Source organism: Bipolaris oryzae (genome assembly GCF_000523455.1).
Source record: "Bipolaris oryzae ATCC 44560 unplaced genomic scaffold scaffold_114, whole genome shotgun sequence".
Lineage (NCBI taxonomy): Eukaryota > Fungi > Ascomycota > Dothideomycetes > Pleosporales > Pleosporaceae > Bipolaris > Bipolaris oryzae.
The window spans coordinates 37,574-53,579 of record NW_006911390.1 but is presented as its reverse complement, the minus strand read 5'-3'; the positions used below and the strand labels follow the sequence as shown (position 1 = coordinate 53,579).

General features: G+C 49.8%; 4 protein-coding genes across 4 annotated transcripts; 2 read left to right on the top strand and 2 right to left on the bottom strand.

The window, feature by feature from the left end:
* Nucleotides 1-215: 215 nt before the first annotated feature.
* On the top strand, nucleotides 216-672 carry COCMIDRAFT_101092 (uncharacterized protein; the record flags this gene model as incomplete). Its single annotated transcript, XM_007691956.1, has 2 exons — nucleotides 216-426; nucleotides 455-672. 2 exons carry the CDS (start codon nucleotides 216-218, stop codon nucleotides 670-672), a joined length of 429 nt encoding a protein of 142 aa, XP_007690146.1.
* A 200-nt stretch (nucleotides 673-872) lies between these two features.
* COCMIDRAFT_28181 (uncharacterized protein) lies at nucleotides 873-1,896 on the bottom strand (the record flags this gene model as incomplete). Its single annotated transcript, XM_007691945.1, has 4 exons — nucleotides 873-1,124; nucleotides 1,270-1,465; nucleotides 1,503-1,660; nucleotides 1,690-1,896. 4 exons carry the CDS (start codon nucleotides 1,894-1,896, stop codon nucleotides 873-875), a joined length of 813 nt encoding a protein of 270 aa, XP_007690135.1.
* A 2,021-nt stretch (nucleotides 1,897-3,917) lies between these two features.
* COCMIDRAFT_38708 (uncharacterized protein) lies at nucleotides 3,918-8,951 on the top strand (the record flags this gene model as incomplete). The annotated part of the gene is made up of 11 exons (XM_007691947.1): nucleotides 3,918-4,151; nucleotides 4,202-4,730; nucleotides 4,794-5,020; nucleotides 5,077-5,262; nucleotides 5,326-5,653; nucleotides 5,704-6,485; nucleotides 6,553-6,715; nucleotides 6,771-7,320; nucleotides 7,358-8,107; nucleotides 8,155-8,637; nucleotides 8,696-8,951. The coding sequence occupies 11 exons, from the start codon at nucleotides 3,918-3,920 to the stop codon at nucleotides 8,949-8,951; spliced, it is 4,488 nt and encodes a 1,495-aa protein (XP_007690137.1).
* Nucleotides 8,952-12,000: 3,049 nt separating this feature from the next.
* On the bottom strand, nucleotides 12,001-15,678 carry COCMIDRAFT_101104 (uncharacterized protein; the record flags this gene model as incomplete). The annotated part of the gene is made up of 1 exon (XM_007691955.1): nucleotides 12,001-15,678. One exon carries the CDS (start codon nucleotides 15,676-15,678, stop codon nucleotides 12,001-12,003), a length of 3,678 nt encoding a protein of 1,225 aa, XP_007690145.1.
* Nucleotides 15,679-16,006: the final 328 nt, after the last annotated feature.

Here is a 16,006-nt window from a genome sequence, read left to right as displayed (position 1 = left end):
TGCTTCGTGCTTGGTTGGATGCAGCAACACGGGTGAAGGTGATCAAGGATGAACCTACCAAGGCCTGTGGTACTGTATTCGACAACACTGCAGGTTAGCAAAACACTGAGATTAGAATTTCTTACTATGAGAGATGGAGGGAGGGGTCCGAGGAGGGGTATGTAAAGGGCAAGTATGGCGAGAAATGGAGAGCAAGGCAGACTTGGAAGCAATCAATGGAAATTCAAGGCATTCACGTCGAAAGGTCAATGACGGAAAATATGCAGCAGCCTCAGGCAGAACGCCCCGTTCGGCCAGTTCTTTTAGGAATTGCTATTGCCTCTGGACTGAGTCAAACGAGTGGTGCGACGGCCGCGGGGCTTGCGACTCCTGAACCGTCCCATCCCAGTCTGCAGGGCTGGGGTGAAGTGACTGCTGGGTATCTTGGTCTATTGCAAGCCACACACACACTTAGGTAGCACACAATGCGAAGGCGAACAGCCGGTGCTTGCAGACAGAAAGACACGCATGGTCGTCGAGAAGGGAGAGGCGCTAGATGCAAGGTCCGTTGAGTGGCCATGGCCATGTAGGGATGAAGCGATCGGCAACGTGACTTGCAGCCAAGTAGCCATGGTTGGACAGACTGGTAGGGAGGTGCGTTTCTTCTGGGGAAACAAGGTGCACCGAGTGTAGAGCGGCCCGGGAGCAAATCTCCCAACATGGAAAAGCAAAACGTTTGCTGTCAAGTCGACGGGCGAGAGGGGTTGGCAGTTGAGTAGGCAGGTGCAAAGGGGTGACGTCGGCACTACGCCGGCAGCGGCGACATGGCGGGAATCCTGCAAGGAGCGAGTTCATCCATATTGTGGCGTTGATGTATTGCGACGTGGTGGACGCTACAGCTCGTGTTCGCTGTGGGGAAGAAAAACACGGATGGGAAAAGGTGAGGTTTGCGTGTGTGTGTGTCTAGCCGGCTTGGGACTAGCGCTCAGCTGCACGAAACAACGCCACGGCCTGCTTATGTAAGTCAGTTCCCACAATAGGCTTTGCCAGGATGCTGGACCGATCGACATCCCCGCTGCCCAGTGTCTGGTTGGGCCTGGAGCGGCATTGTATTGCTTCTGGCCACTGCACTGTGGACCTTGACACTGCATACCAAGTCAGTAGGACGCCGACACGAGGCTTCCTTTGGGGGCCATCTTGAGTCCATCTGGGGGCTAGCATTTACCGTCACTCAACCATGTCGCCTTAGCTGTACTCGCTCTCGTACACCTACTAACATACCCCGCTTACCATCCATCTATCCATCCGTCCATCCATCCCGCCGCCGCCGGTTCCGCTGTCGGAGACGCCCTCTCCGTTGCGTCTTCGCACGCCACCTCGTTCATTTGCACTCATGGCTGCAGATGGCGCCTCTACCAACGTCTGCGACAGGCGCCGTCTAGTCGCTTGCACAGGGACCGGCTTGCCCGTCCGGCGGGGTGTGCCGCTACTATCGCCGTAGTGGTGTCCACACAACGGCTAACGCACCCTCAGCCTGCTTCTCACTGGCCCGAGACACCATCTGGGGCATCATTCCCCTGTCCTCGCTGATCACTGGCCATCTGCCGGCTTCAGCCGCTGCATCCCAGAGATCCGGTCGCCTGTCTACGCTCTCTACCCCGTCCATTGCCCAACCGCTCGTCTGCCTGCCACGGTCAGCATAGGGCGCACCAGCGCCCAGGAAATCCCTATGCGGTGCAAACCATGCATGCCTTGCCATGCCTGAGAACGCTGACGTATCACACGTTTGTCCTCTGGTTCCATGACAGATTCCATCGCCTCGCCCTGTCCATGATTCCCATCCTTCGCGCTGGTAGCCAAGCGTCTTGACTCAAGTGCGGTCAAGTTTGGAAAATCCCGGTCGCCGAATCTGGACATGATTTGGGTCACTCGGCCTTTCCAAGAACCCGAGCATTCGCCCACACAAGGCCCAGTCTCTTGATATTAACTCCCCTACTTTCTGCGCAAGCCACATTCATTCCACCTAGTATGAAAACAGCACCGGATTGCTCGGGTCATCGTAAAGCATCTCTCCGGAGTCGCCATCAAGGCCTGCACCGGGCAATTCAAGACAAGCAAGACCGTCACTGCAGCAATCACCGTTACACATGAAGTCACATTGCAAACCGGTGAAGGATCTTTACGACTGTGTCACCTCAGACTACGAATCTCGCATGAGACTCGTTGAGCATCATTTTGCGGGTCTCAGTGCCCACCGGTCCACCTGCCCCTTTCACAGCCATGGCCATTCTGCTAGGGACTGATGCGAGCGCGTATCACCCGCCTCATCCCCCCAATATTGTTGTGTGCTGAGTGTCCGATCTGTCAGGCCACACGAAACATCTCTTCCATTGTCAAACAACATGAACTTCTAGAAGGAAAACTTGAACAAAATCATTGCTTTTACCCAGCCACTGTTTGAACTGGCATACAGACGGTAGTGAGGTTTCAGGTTCCCCCTCCAAACATACACATAAGAATCTGACAACAGCCAGCGGCTGTGGCAGAATTAGCCTGTTTTCTAAATGGAGTCGTCTTAATTCCGGTATCAAACGTACGCTAACCTTTGTTGTCGTCTCATGGGACCGTCGATCCACAAGCTCAGCCCTTCTTGGATGCATGGGATTGCAGATCCCGATGGACTATCCAACGAACCCAAGAGAAATTTGCAATCTCTGTCACAGCACACGTGGCCAAACCTGTAAAGTCTAGGCCACAACATTACTCAGAAATTCATCACTGCATGGCAGGAATAGCATGCAGAGACCAGGTGAAGCGAGGCGGGTCCTTTCTTCCGTCAAAAACTCAACTCAAAATTGGAGGCCTATTTTCGTCAGCCGGTTGTAGTCTGATGTGACAAGACCGCGTTCCTCGTGCATACCTACCAGCATCGAGGTCCAGAAAACGTTGCAAACACTGTTTTGATTCATGTTTTCTTCTGCAGTATGGCGATATTCCCCAAATTGGCCCTGGTGGCAGGTGGGAGCCACGGATAGATCGCTTGGCTCTAGTCTTTCATGAACGATGGCGATAGATGTACACGCCAACGGGAATAGGTAAGCCTGCCGTCTTTTCCAGATGTCAGGGCAAATTAAGCGCGATCGTCATTCTGACGGCAATAGCCCGGCACCCATGAATCATAAGCTCCCATCTGAGCCGTGCCAAGGCGACAGCGTGGTTGTGCAATTAGGGTTGAGGATCCCCTTCCCGGATCGCCATCAACTAATGCTGGAACACGGGGCGATGGGGGGGGGGGGGGGCGTCGATCCTTGCTACATATTCGGATGGGAAATGCGGCTAAACCAAATGACTATGCACGTCCCTTGTCATCTTGTATGTCTTACCAACGTATTGAGCAAGCATGCACTGGCCCTGGACCAGGTTTCGGGACATGCTTCGACGCCTACGACTACCAAGCAGAGCATAGCGACTACGTGTGATATCTGCGTCGGCTTGCATGATATCCGCGTTTGTGCTTTACGAAGTCGATCACCGTGAGGTGTGCCGATCTTATACCATCTACACGGGAATTTAGAGAAAAGCTCAGTGTACTAGAGCTACGTAAAATTTACCGACAGTCTCATAATGGCGAACAGTGGTGTCTGTGCGCCAGTGGAACATCGATGTTGTGGCATTGCAGAGCATTGGGCCTGTAGGTCCACATGCACACACTACCGCCGAGTCCAAGCCTTTCGTACTGGTGTGCAGACACATGGACGCCGATGAGGCAGGTAAATAAGGAAAGCAGCATTCTGCCACCGGCCCACTCAGCCTTCGTATCGGCGGAAACTCCTTTGATGCATAAGGAGAAGCCGGATTATCAATGCCCACATCCCATACTTTCTTACTTTCCTTAATGTTTCTCCCTAATTCTTGAGTAGCTCCCACCAGTCACAGTCATGCTCTCCAAGACATCGACTCCGAATGTGAACTGCACCTTGGTGGATAACACCTTTGGTCCCTATGCCGGGCCTTACTGTCGAGGGGGGTTCGATTTCACTCTCCTTTTCTCCGAGGTTTTTCTTTCGATTGTACCTCTGTCTATACTATTAGCTGTCGTTCCCTTCAGGTCTTTCTACCTGTGGAGAAGGCAGACAAAAGTCAAAAAGTCAACACTATTGCATACCAAGCTGGTAAGATATACTCTATGGCGTAATGACTATGGCTAACTTTTACACAACAGGTAGGATGGGCCCTCTTCGCTGGCTTCGAGCTGGCCCTTCTAGTAGTATGGGCAAGCCGCAACGCTCATGTGAAACATATGGGGCTATCCTCCGCCGCTGTCAGCTTCGTCGGAGCATTGTTGTTAGGCTTCTTCTCATACGTGGAACACATGCGCTCGATCAGGCCATCACTCCTGCTCAACCTATACCTATTCTTCACATTCTTGTTCGATATTGAGCGTTCTCGCAGCTATGCACTAATGCCTGAGTTAAGCCTTGTAGCTACTGTGTTCGCTACACGGCTTGCAGTAAAGCTATTTCTGGCCGTAGTGGAGTGTAAAGATAAACGAAAACACCTCCTTCCAGAGTATGCTAACTGTCCTCCCGAGGCTACAAGTGGTATATACAAACGTGCTTCCTTTTGGTGGCTCAACGAGCTATTCAAGAAGGGTTACTCCAATGCTTTGACTGTGGATGATCTATTCCACTTAGATAAATATCTGCGTGCAGACTACATGCACAATATGCTGGGTTCAGCATGGGCGCGACGTAAGTGCATATCCAAACCTCCTCTCGCTGAGCAGTTTACTGAAATTTTCGTCTCTCTTCAAGTGGAAAAGCCCAGCGCAAATTCTCTGTTTACCACAACTGTGGGAAAATTGAAGTGGTCTATCTTGGCAGTCGTCCCGCCTCGGCTCTGTTTGATTGGTTTCAACTTCTGTCAGCCATTCCTCATCAACAGAGCAGTCAAGTTCTCACAGGAAACCTCAAACGTTCAACAAAGAAACATTGGATATGGCCTGATTGGCGCTTATATCATTGTTTTCGTCGGCATTGCCGTATGTGCTTTTCTCAGATAGAAAATCGGGTTGCTGATGGCTGACATTGCCTACAGGTCTCTACAGGGCAATATATGCATTTGACATTTCGCTTCATCACACAGATGCGTGGTGGTCTCGTCTCAATGCTGTACAGCAAAGCCACAGAGGTTGCATTGAACAATGTTGATACGGCATCTTCAATCACCCTAATGAGCGCTGATGTGGAACGAATTGTCACTGGAATGGAAACTGGACATGAGGTAAGCAAACATGATGCATCACCTAGAACCCAGCGAGTAAACTAACTCACAATTTCCTTGTAGATCTGGTCAAACACATTGGAAATTGGACTGGCCATGTACTTGCTGGAGCGACAGTTGGGTGCAGCATGTGCTATACCTATTGGCATCGCGGTCTTGTCACTGCTCGGATCTATTGCAGCAACTAGCATGGTCATGCAACGACAAGCACTCTGGCTTGAAGGCATCGAGCGGCGCATCGCTGCAACAAGTGCAATGCTCAGCTCCATGAAGGGAGTAAAGATGGGCGGTCTCACCGAAGTTCTGCGGGAAGATTTGCACAAGTTGCGAATTGAGGAGCTCAATATCTCCAAGAGATTTCGGAAACTACTTATTTGGACCATGGGTTTCAGTAAGCTATCACGCGTTCCGATATTTGTACAATATATTAACCACGAACAGCATACATCTCCCCCATCGCATCTCCAATTCTAGCGTTCGCAGTCTTTTCAGTGATCGCGCAGAACAGTGGGGGAAAGAGTACGCTTGATACTGCAACTGTCTTCACATCTCTGTCTCTGTTTACTCTGCTTACGGAACCTCTCGGTTCGCTCATCATGGCTCTTTCGTCACTCATGGGTGGCGTCGGATCTTTCCAACGAATTCAGGAGTTTATCTCACAGGTCCCACGCACTGATCGCCGTGCATATGCGCCTCCCCACACATCTAGTGCTACATGGCTTTCGGAGGCAGGCAGTGTGTTTGAGAAGGGATCCGTCGCTTCCCAAAAGAGTCGCTCTTCTGTCGAGGTTAAAGAGTCCAACACGTTCCAAGCAATCGTGATTGAAGACGGTTACTTTGGGTGGGATCCAGAAAAGCAACCGGAAGGAACCCTGCAGCAAATCGATATGATTGTTCCACGAGGCAAAATAACCATAGTCGTGGGGCCGGTAGGTTGCGGCAAATCAACTCTGCTCAAAGCAGTGCTAGGAGAATTGCCTGTCATGGGTGGTTCCCTGCAAATGTCATCCCTGCGCATCGCCTTTTGCGACCAAAGCCCATGGCACACAAACGGAACTGTCCAGGAAAGTATCATTGGCGTATCAAATTTCGATCAACGTTGGTATTCGTCTGTTGTTCGGGCCTGCGCCTTGGACGATGATCTCGCCCAGCTGCCCCAAGGTGATCAAACAGAGATCGGCAGCAACGGTATTGCGTTGAGTGGGGGCCAAAGCCAACGCCTTGTGAGACCATCCCACTTATCCTCCCCGCTTCTACATCTTAGCCAATACTAACGTACACACTCCGTAGGCACTTGCAAGAGCAGTTTACGCACAGAAAGACATAATAATCCTTGATGATTGTCTCAGTGGCCTCGACGGCCAGACAGAAAACCGAATCTGGCACAGCCTATTTGGTAAGCGAGGATTACTGAGGCGTTGCAGAACGACTGTTCTCATTTCTTCATCATCTGGTATGTGTCAAGTTCTCTATTAACCGGTTAGCTTTTACTGACTTTGACTCTGCAGCCAAGCGAGTTCCTTATTGTGATCATATCGTCTCTCTCGATCAAGATGGGAAAATTTCTGAACAGGGTTCTTTCGAAAAGCTCAAGAGGTCAGGCGGTTACGTATCAGGTTTTGATCTCGCAAAGCCCGACTGGAACTACAGCCCAGAGAAGCATATTTACGAGGCTCCGCCTAGGTACACCGAGCGTCAAACGGACAACAGCAAGCTCACGGGTGACGAGAACCAATCCGAAGCCAATCGCCGTATGGGTGACACTGCCATCTACCTTTACTACATTGGTTCAGTGGGATGGATTCCCACACTGATCTTCATGTTTTCAATCATGATCTTCATTTTCGGCACCATTTTCCCTACCGTCTGGGTGAAGATGTGGGCAGATTACAATGAAGATCATCCAAACGAGCGCCTCGGTTATTGGTTGGGCATCTATTCAACGTTCGGTGGCTTAGCAATGATCTTCCTGATTGTGAGTTGTTGGCAGCTCATCATCACTATGGTCCCTCGCTCGGGTGTTGCATTTCACAAGAAGCTCTTGGATACAGTGCTTGGGTAAGTGGAGAAAATCACTATCTATCCAATCACACAGACTAACAAAGCCAAGCTCACCAATGTCCTTCTTCTCAACAACCGATTCTGGAGTTACTCTTAACCGCTTCAGCCAGGATCTCATGTTGATCGATATGGAGCTGCCGCTAGCTGCATTGAATACTTTCGCCACATTCGTGCTTTGCGTGGGTCAGATGGCTCTCATCGCTGTATCAGCTCCTTACGCAGCCATCGCTTTCCCCATCGTAGCTATTAGTGTCTACTTCATTCAGAAGTTCTATCTCCGCACGTCACGCCAGCTTCGTTTCCTCGACTTGGAAACCAAGTCTCCCCTATACACTCAATTTAGCGAAATACTAGAGGGGCTTCCGACTATCCGTGCATTTGGCTGGCAAGAGTACGTTGAGAAGAAGGCCAAGATGTTGCTTGATCGTAGCCAGCGGCCCTTCTACCTGCTCTTCGCAATTCAACGTTGGTTAACTCTTGTGCTGGATCTGTTGGTTGCAGCAATAGCTACGATTCTCATTATTCTTGTGGTAACACTGCGAGGAAAGCTCAGCGCAGGATATGTAGGCGTTGCCCTGCTGAATGTCGTGCTTTTCTCTCAAAACATCAAGTTGCTGATCTCGTTCTGGACACAACTTGAAACACACATTGGTAGTGTGGCCAGAGTTAAGACCTTCACCACTGATCCTATTACGGAGAACAAAGAAGGCGAAGACCGTGTTCCTCCACCTCACTGGCCCAGTTCTGGACAGGTCGAGTTCAAGAACATCGAAGCATGCCATCGGTAAGTTCCAAGATCGTCCTCCTCATACCTAAAGCTAACCAGCACAGTCCTGGCGAGCCTGTAATCTCAGACCTCTCCCTTACAATCAAGCCTGGTGAGAAGGTCGCCATTGTTGGCCGAACCGGCAGCGGCAAATCGTCATTGATCCTTTCCCTTTTCCGCATGATTGAGCTCTCTTCCGGCAGCATTACCATTGACTCGCTCCCAATTACGGAGATACCGCGCCAAATTATCCGTAGTCGCCTCATCGGTCTCCCACAAGACGCTTACCTGCTTCCCGGCTCCATCCGACTCAATGCTGATCCTTTGGGCGAGTCCAATGACAAGGCCATTATGGCTGTGATGAAGGACGTTCAGCTCTGGGATATCATTGTGGCCAAGGGAGATGCGGAGAAGTATGCCCATCCACTTGACGTCGAAGTAGACGACCTCCACTTCTCCCATGGCCAGCGCCAGCTGTTCTGCTTGGCGCGCGCCATGTTACGTAAAGACAAGGCGAGCGTCGTCATTATGGATGAAGCCACTAGCAAGTAAGTTTTGCACCTCTTCTTTATCCCTAGTTAGCAAATACTAACAGCTTTGCTCCAGCCTTGACGCAACGACTGATGCTCATGTTCAACGTCTCCTTCGCTCTACTTTCCCTCACCACACGCTCATCTCTGTGGCACACAAGCTTGACACCATACTTGACTTTGACAAGGTCGTCGTCATGAACAAGGGTCAGCTTGTGGAATACGGGCGGCCACATCAGCTACTTGAGCGCCAAGGTAGCTGGTTCAAGAGCTTGTATGAAGAGGTCGGCATGAGAGAGGATGTTGATGATGGCCTTGGTGTAGTATCATAGACAAGGTCTCTTTTTTTCCATCTTTTTCATTTTCTCTTTGTCATCCCCCTTCTTCAAAAATACCAGGGAATTCAAAAATGGGTGTAGCTTACGAGCTTTTTGAACATTGAGATACACTCTCTTTAGTTTTCTTATTTCGTTCACATTGGCAAAATACACATAATGTACCGGACACTCATTTGATTTTTTTATTCTTTCAGTCTGGGTGTTACATGTAGGTAATGATAGCTACGAGGAAAATATTTTCATTTGTCTCTCTCAAGTTGCATGTGGGCTGGTAGGCGGGTATTAAAACAGGTGGAAAAACGGGTGGACATATCCTGATTATTTCATTTTGACGCAAATGACTGGTAATATTTATATAACATACGAGTTAAATGAATGAAGACTTGCAATTACTTTGCGAAGTGTTTGGTGATTGAAAATACATGCCCCTCTCAACTACATTCCCAATGGAGGAGAACTACAGACCCACACCTACACCCACACCCACAACTCGAATGTCGCTTCTGGCAACAAAAAAGTAGATTATAGCCACTTGATGTGCATCCCCAGCGCCTATCTCAACATTTTGACAATTTTTCCTTATTCTTACACTGTAGAGATATATATAAACCTGCCCTTGAAATCATTTGCCAGACCTTCAACCATTGAATTTATAACTTTCCCATCCACTTAGCATTACTATGTAACCCACACAATTCCATCAAAGCAGTCAAGAAATCCATCTAGAGGATCCTTAGCAACGAAACCCATCATTCATTGATCAAGCCTACTAAGAATTCATATACAATCAAGCTTACAACACCACAGTATACTGTTAGCATCACGTTACACCTACGGAAAATATCACGTGACCGACCCTACTTGCTCTATCTTCCACACATGGCGCCAACTCGGCAGTCAGCCCCAAGACACCCGCCCCAGACACCAAGCACCAACGCCACCCCTTTTTTTTCTTGTTTCTTTTGCAACCGTACCCGGCAGCCAGGTTCCTGACACCTTGTGACATCTAGGGGTATCCCGGTCTATAAGTCGGGTGCCGAGCTACTGAGAAGGCGCAGGGCTACACACACCTGCGGCGCAGGGAACGTGGGTCTGAGGGGGTGTGGAGTTTGGACGCTTGCACGTGTGAGGGTGTGGGTGGTGTGTATGTGTGTGTGCCTCGCTTGCAACGCAATTGCGCTAGAAGTGGGCTTTTTTTTTCCTGAAAATACGATACCCACCGACTTTTGGGGGTTTGTTTTACGCACACCGGTGGTCCGTGGAGTATTAGGCGGGCGAGTGGAGCGGAGTGTGGATGGGTGGGGTGGGTTGGGGGTGTTGGGTAATGCGGGTGGAGAAGATTACTGACTAGCTTTGTTCGCGAAAGTGATGAGAGAGGATTACTCGTCATAGACATTAACTTTTTTGCTTTTTCGCTATCTTTTTTTGTCGAGTAAGGTGAAAGGGTTGGGCTGTTAGGTTTGAATCCGCACGGCTTGGTTGAGTAAGTGGATCTTTTTCTTTTCTTTTCTGGGAAAAAAAGGTTGGTACGGAGGGTTTGGCGCGATACGTACCGGTGAGGTTGAAGGCGGTGTGGGCGCACGGTGAGCAAGCCGGCTTCACAGGGCTGCGCGCTTGTTCTTTCGTTTATCACATGTCGCACGAGCTAGAAAAGCAAGATCAGTGCATAGTCATTGTAGAGGTGGGAGGGGAAAAAAGAACGAAGTCATTAGGTCGCGCACGAGACAGGGTGCTAAATTCGGCACGACATGCCCGAGTGCAGAAGCAAAGGAAAACGTGTTGCGTGTTCTAGGCTTTTTTGGTGTTGCAGGTCTTTGCTGCACGATGTGTCGATTGACTCCTGTTGTGTCATGCGAAAGGGCTGCACGGCGCTGATGTATTTTCGTGATACATGTGCATGGCATTGCATACGAATCAAGTGGGTGATGTGCCGGCCCGCGGAGGCGAGGTGCACGGATTGGGGATGTGGTCAGAAGAGGCCTAGCGCTTGTCGCACATGACGACGCACTACTTCGGGTATTACCTTTGGCTGTAAGAGTGTCATGGTTACTGGCGCTGTGTGGGAACGTTTGGTGTATAGAGGCGTCTGCTAAACGATGAATTCGGGTTGTACCCATTCGTATTTCGCATAACGGACAAGCTTAGGATGCGTTACCTATCTTTGCTGGTGTTTCGATCATACCCCTCAAGCTGATCGTCGCTCCGGCTATCGAAAATATGTGCGTTACTAATGGAATCCTGGTGTGATCCCGGAGACGACAAGACGATCATTCGATGTGGGTTCGGGGGGTTTCTCTATGCAAGTCCCAGTCAAGCGAGAATTCAACACGTACTGTGATCACCAGCGCATTAATCGCTGGCACAATTCTGCAATACTGCCTGCGAAATGAATCAAGTAGCTTCCCAACAGCTGCACGATAAGTCACTGTGAATACTCAATCAGCGCCCGCCCGAGATACGCACCCGTCTTCCCCGCCGATATTCCCAGTTTTATCCTCTGACATGGAACTTCCAGTTGATCATTTGTCATAATTGAAGAATAAGGTTCTGAATTGTAAAGAGAGTCCCGAATAAGTCGAAGTCAGCATTTGGCCACTCGGATCTACTGAGAGTTCGTGTGACGATATATCAACGATAAATTAGAGTGGAGAGTAATGAAGACTGATCAATACACGAAATAAAATATCCGAACGCTTTACTTACTCGCGCAGGATTCGCTACTCATAGTCGAAGTTTATTGTACGCTTAATCAAACTTAAACACCTAATTGGAACTTGACAAACTTGGCAACCCCGGCCAACACCTCAAAAACCATAACAGAAAACTATGCACTCATAAAATTAATCCTGCAAAACTACACTACAAGCTATAACCCCCATCCCCATATACACAAGCATCAGGGTGTTACCAGCATCCCTATCCAACATTCAAAACTACTACCCGTATCCAATACAAATCTACAATCATGCTCCGTATCCATCTCATCTAACGCTCCATATCTTCTACTCTTCATAATTCAAGATAAACTTTAAACATCTGTTGATCACAAAAACGCCGGCGTATCTTCCCGCACCAATACCATGCCTCCCCTATGCTTACCCGCACAACCGCCCAGTGCGGTCGTGCTGTTGCGTTGTCGCAGGAAGTTTTCCGCCATGCGGTGGCCTGGAGTGTCGCTTCTCGTAACGTTGGCGTCGAAGAGGCTAGTGGGTTTGGGGGGAGAGGCGGGGGGCGGTGTGATGTGTACGGCAGGAATTCTGACGAAGTTGTTTGGTGATCGCAGGTCGAATGCGCTTTTTGGTCGGCGAGCGAGTTTCTCGGGCGAGATGGGTCGCGCGATGACGCGGATGCGCGGGCGGAGTGGTGGTGAAGTTGGGATTGGTTGCCACTGATTGAGATCGGATCCGGGTGATTTTGTGTTCTGCTGGTCGAGTTTTGGAGGGCTACGATTGAATGTTGTTGGACTTAGCGATTGCTGCATATTTGGTCTAGGTGGAGGGGTGGTCTCTTTTTCGCGACGATATGTCTGCGGTGTCAAGTTCTCCTTTGCCTTTAGCTGTGTGCGTCTTATCTTTAGTGGTGTTATCGAAATTGGTTCAAATGTATCATCTGAACATGGAAAAGGGAAGGTAGATCGAGACGCGAGCCTAGGCGGAAACTTTGAAGACTTTGGAAAATTGAGTGCAGTCATACTGTCAGTCGGCGACTTCGAGCATCTGGAAGCCAAGCTATCACTACTGGAACATCGACCAGTATCGATAACAGTTAGGTGACTATCTTTCGAAAACTGCCTAGGCATCTCAAAATCCGCGGGAGACAATGCATGACTCTCAGACGTTGGAACTGGGTGCGGCTTCGTTACTACAGAGGCTGGTTGAAATAGTGGGTTTTGGTTCACTTGACTGTTTGTGGTGATTCCCATGTCAAAAATGTTCCGGGGATCATCGAAATTTGAAGTTTTGGGCAAACCATCGTAGTCTTGATGATTTGTAGTACCCCCACCAATATCATCGCCCACATTGGCTCGGAGCGATATGTTTGGGTTTTCAAGTTTAAGAGACATGCGATCATTCGTATGTGTATTCGATGTGAATTCGTTCACATCGTTGTTTTGTGTATGAGTAAAGTCCGGAGATTCGTCTTTCGATAATGTGTTATATTGTCCGATGATAGAGAGATCCTCTTGACTACTCAACTCCATGCCCGAAATTTCATGTGACAACCAAGCCTTCCAGTCGCGGCTCGTGTGGGCTGCCGCTTGACGTTGTGGTGATGGAGTTCCTACCACATAGCTTCTCACAGACTGAGACGTAGAAATGACAGCTGAGCCAGCGTTCTGGGACTGCCCTAGTTGGCCGGGCCCGTCAAAAGACATGATGCTGTCGTTCTGATTGATGCTGATACCATCTGTATTTCGAGAATAGATGCTAGGAGACATTGGTGTCATGATGATCTTTGGCTGTGGTGAGGCGATGGCTTTCGGAGTTATTTGTGGCTGTTGAGGACTTTGGTTGACGATAGCGTGGTTACGATCTTCTGCTTTCTCAATATGCTCAGTGCTGGCATCTGGAGTTTTATGAGGTTGGACAACAGCCGTTGTAACATCGTAAGTCTTATCCGTCTCACGTGGAAATTGAAAATTTCCAGCCTCTCCAAGTTGGGCTATCCAGCGGTCTCTGGTTTTCTCCACGCGCCTCTCGATCAGTGAGGCAGATGGGATGAATGTGTTGATACCATGAGGCCATTCCGCGGCATCGTCACGCTCTTGGCTATCTTCGCATTGGGGAATAGTGATCGATTGAAGTGTGACATCATTCTTGCGAATGTGTTCCACGTTTCGTTCAAGATTTTTGTCTTCAGCCCCGGGCAAAGGATTGTTTCCAACAGGTGTCACGGCACGGATGGTCGATCTTATCGCTCTTCCAAGTGATTTGAGTGTGCTAGTTTTGCTCCGGACGCTGTGAGCCAATGTAGATCGTCGAGACTGCGGTCGCCCATCAATATCGATGGTTGGACGAACACTGCAGCTTCCAGAAGAATGCAGGTTCCGTGTCTGAGATTGGTGCTTCGCAGTATTCAATTCAAGTGCATCGCTCTCCGCACCTGATATCTGCCTAGTGGGTATTGACGATTCATGAGACGATTTAGTTGAACCAATCTCTCTCATCAGAGCAGAAAAGACCCGTTTCGGGTCAATGTGAGTTGAATTCTCTTCTGTAAGAGTTTCCATGGGCATGGGCTCGCGAAAGGACGAAAGTGGTGGAAGAGGCAATGATTTCCTCGACGCTATCGAGGAATTGGCGCGTTCTACCTCACTCCCAACGCTGTCCTTGGATTCATGAATGACCGTCATGCGTTTGATGGTACGTTGCATTGGTGTATCGCCAGTTGAAGTTGTTCCCCAGCTCGTCACTCGGGAAGATGGAACCTGCGGAGCATTGACTTCGCTGTGCAGACTATGGGCACTGCGCCCACTGCCAGTACTGTCGCTTCGATTCCCAGATTGGAGGAGATTAGGACGAGCGCTGTCAAGCGAGGAAGTACGACCACGCACGCGCTGTAGTATTGCTTCGTCTGGGCATGGTATGGAGTTTGTATTCCCAGCGCTGGGAGGGCTGAAGTGGGAAACATCAAAGTAGTCGCGGCTGGCTTCGATCTGTTGCACAGGAAGATCATTCCGCTTACCTGACGTCCTTCTGAAAACTTTCCTAATTCTATGCTTTAATGAGCCAGAAAAGGAACGTTTCTCTTTTGGTTCTTGCGGTGGCAGGAAATCACTAAGGGTGTTGTTATTCGTTGGTTCATCTGCTGTGTGCTCCTTCGACCGGGAGAGAGCACGCGTTTCTGATGTGCTCTTCGCACTATCGTTGCTTTTCTCTTGTCTCTTCTTGAAAGGTGCTAGGAATATAGATGGCTTGTGTTTAACCGACTTTTGTTGAAATTCATGTAGGTATTCGTCCCGCGCCTCGTCAAGGGTCACGCCAGGCGCGACAGTGACGGGTATGCGCGGCTCTGCTAGGGGTGAACTCCGGAGCGCTCGTGCTTGTGGACGCGAAGACGGAGGCTCTGAAACCGAAGTTTCATTGGCCGATGCGGGTGTGTTCAAGTACTCCGCTGGTGGCCTTCCTATTGGCGATCCTGTCTGGACAATGCTTGCATAGTACATGGAGCGTGCCTTTCGGATCTGTTGCGAGGTCATCGAGGACGCAGTGCTTGGGCGAAACGTTTTCTGTTGAGAGCTAGGTCTGGCTTTCTCACTAGAAGTCCTTGAAGGCTGCGCTGGGAACTGTCGTGGTACCGACGCTGATCCGCCGATAGTTGGTGTTGAATACAAAATTGGAGGTTGTCCCTTGGCCTGCTCTGCAGTTGATATCAACGTTTGTGACTGGAGCCGACTGCCTCTACTCTGTTCGACTTTTGGTGCTTGCATCGATCGAAAGCTGGAACCACGAGGGGGAAAATGGTTGCCTTGGGATGTGAAAGATTTGCGGCTGGCGTTGCTCTTGGATCTCACTAGATTAGAGCTCGGTCTGGTGGTACGTCCGGTCACATCTTGGGCATGTGCCCGTACATATGCTGCTGTAGCAGCTGCTACTGCCTGCTGCCTGACGGCCTCCATATCTGTGGGCTCAACCGTGGAGTTGGGACGCTTATGGACGGTCGAGGCGGACTTGGAGCGGCGGAGACGAGCTTCAATGTCGCTGCTGGCACGGGAAAGCATTGTGATGACGAATTAAATCTATCGATCGCTGGGTGAGGGAGGTAAGAGACTGATCCGACCTATTGAAGCAGTGCTAAGGACGTGTTGTCAACATGCAGTGTAATGAGCGGTAGTGAAGTACCGTTGGTGTATGTGGTTTGGGATGCTGAGGTCAATGACACGATGAGATGGAGGTGCGTTGGACCATGTCTGGTTGTTACTACCCCGTGCTTGCTATTTTGTATCGTTTTAGACAGTAGGGAACATGTAGTGCAAACAGAAAGCATCCCCTCTTCAGAGACATGGTCGCACCTACGCTTTCAAAGTTGGTCACTCCCAGAAAGATTTT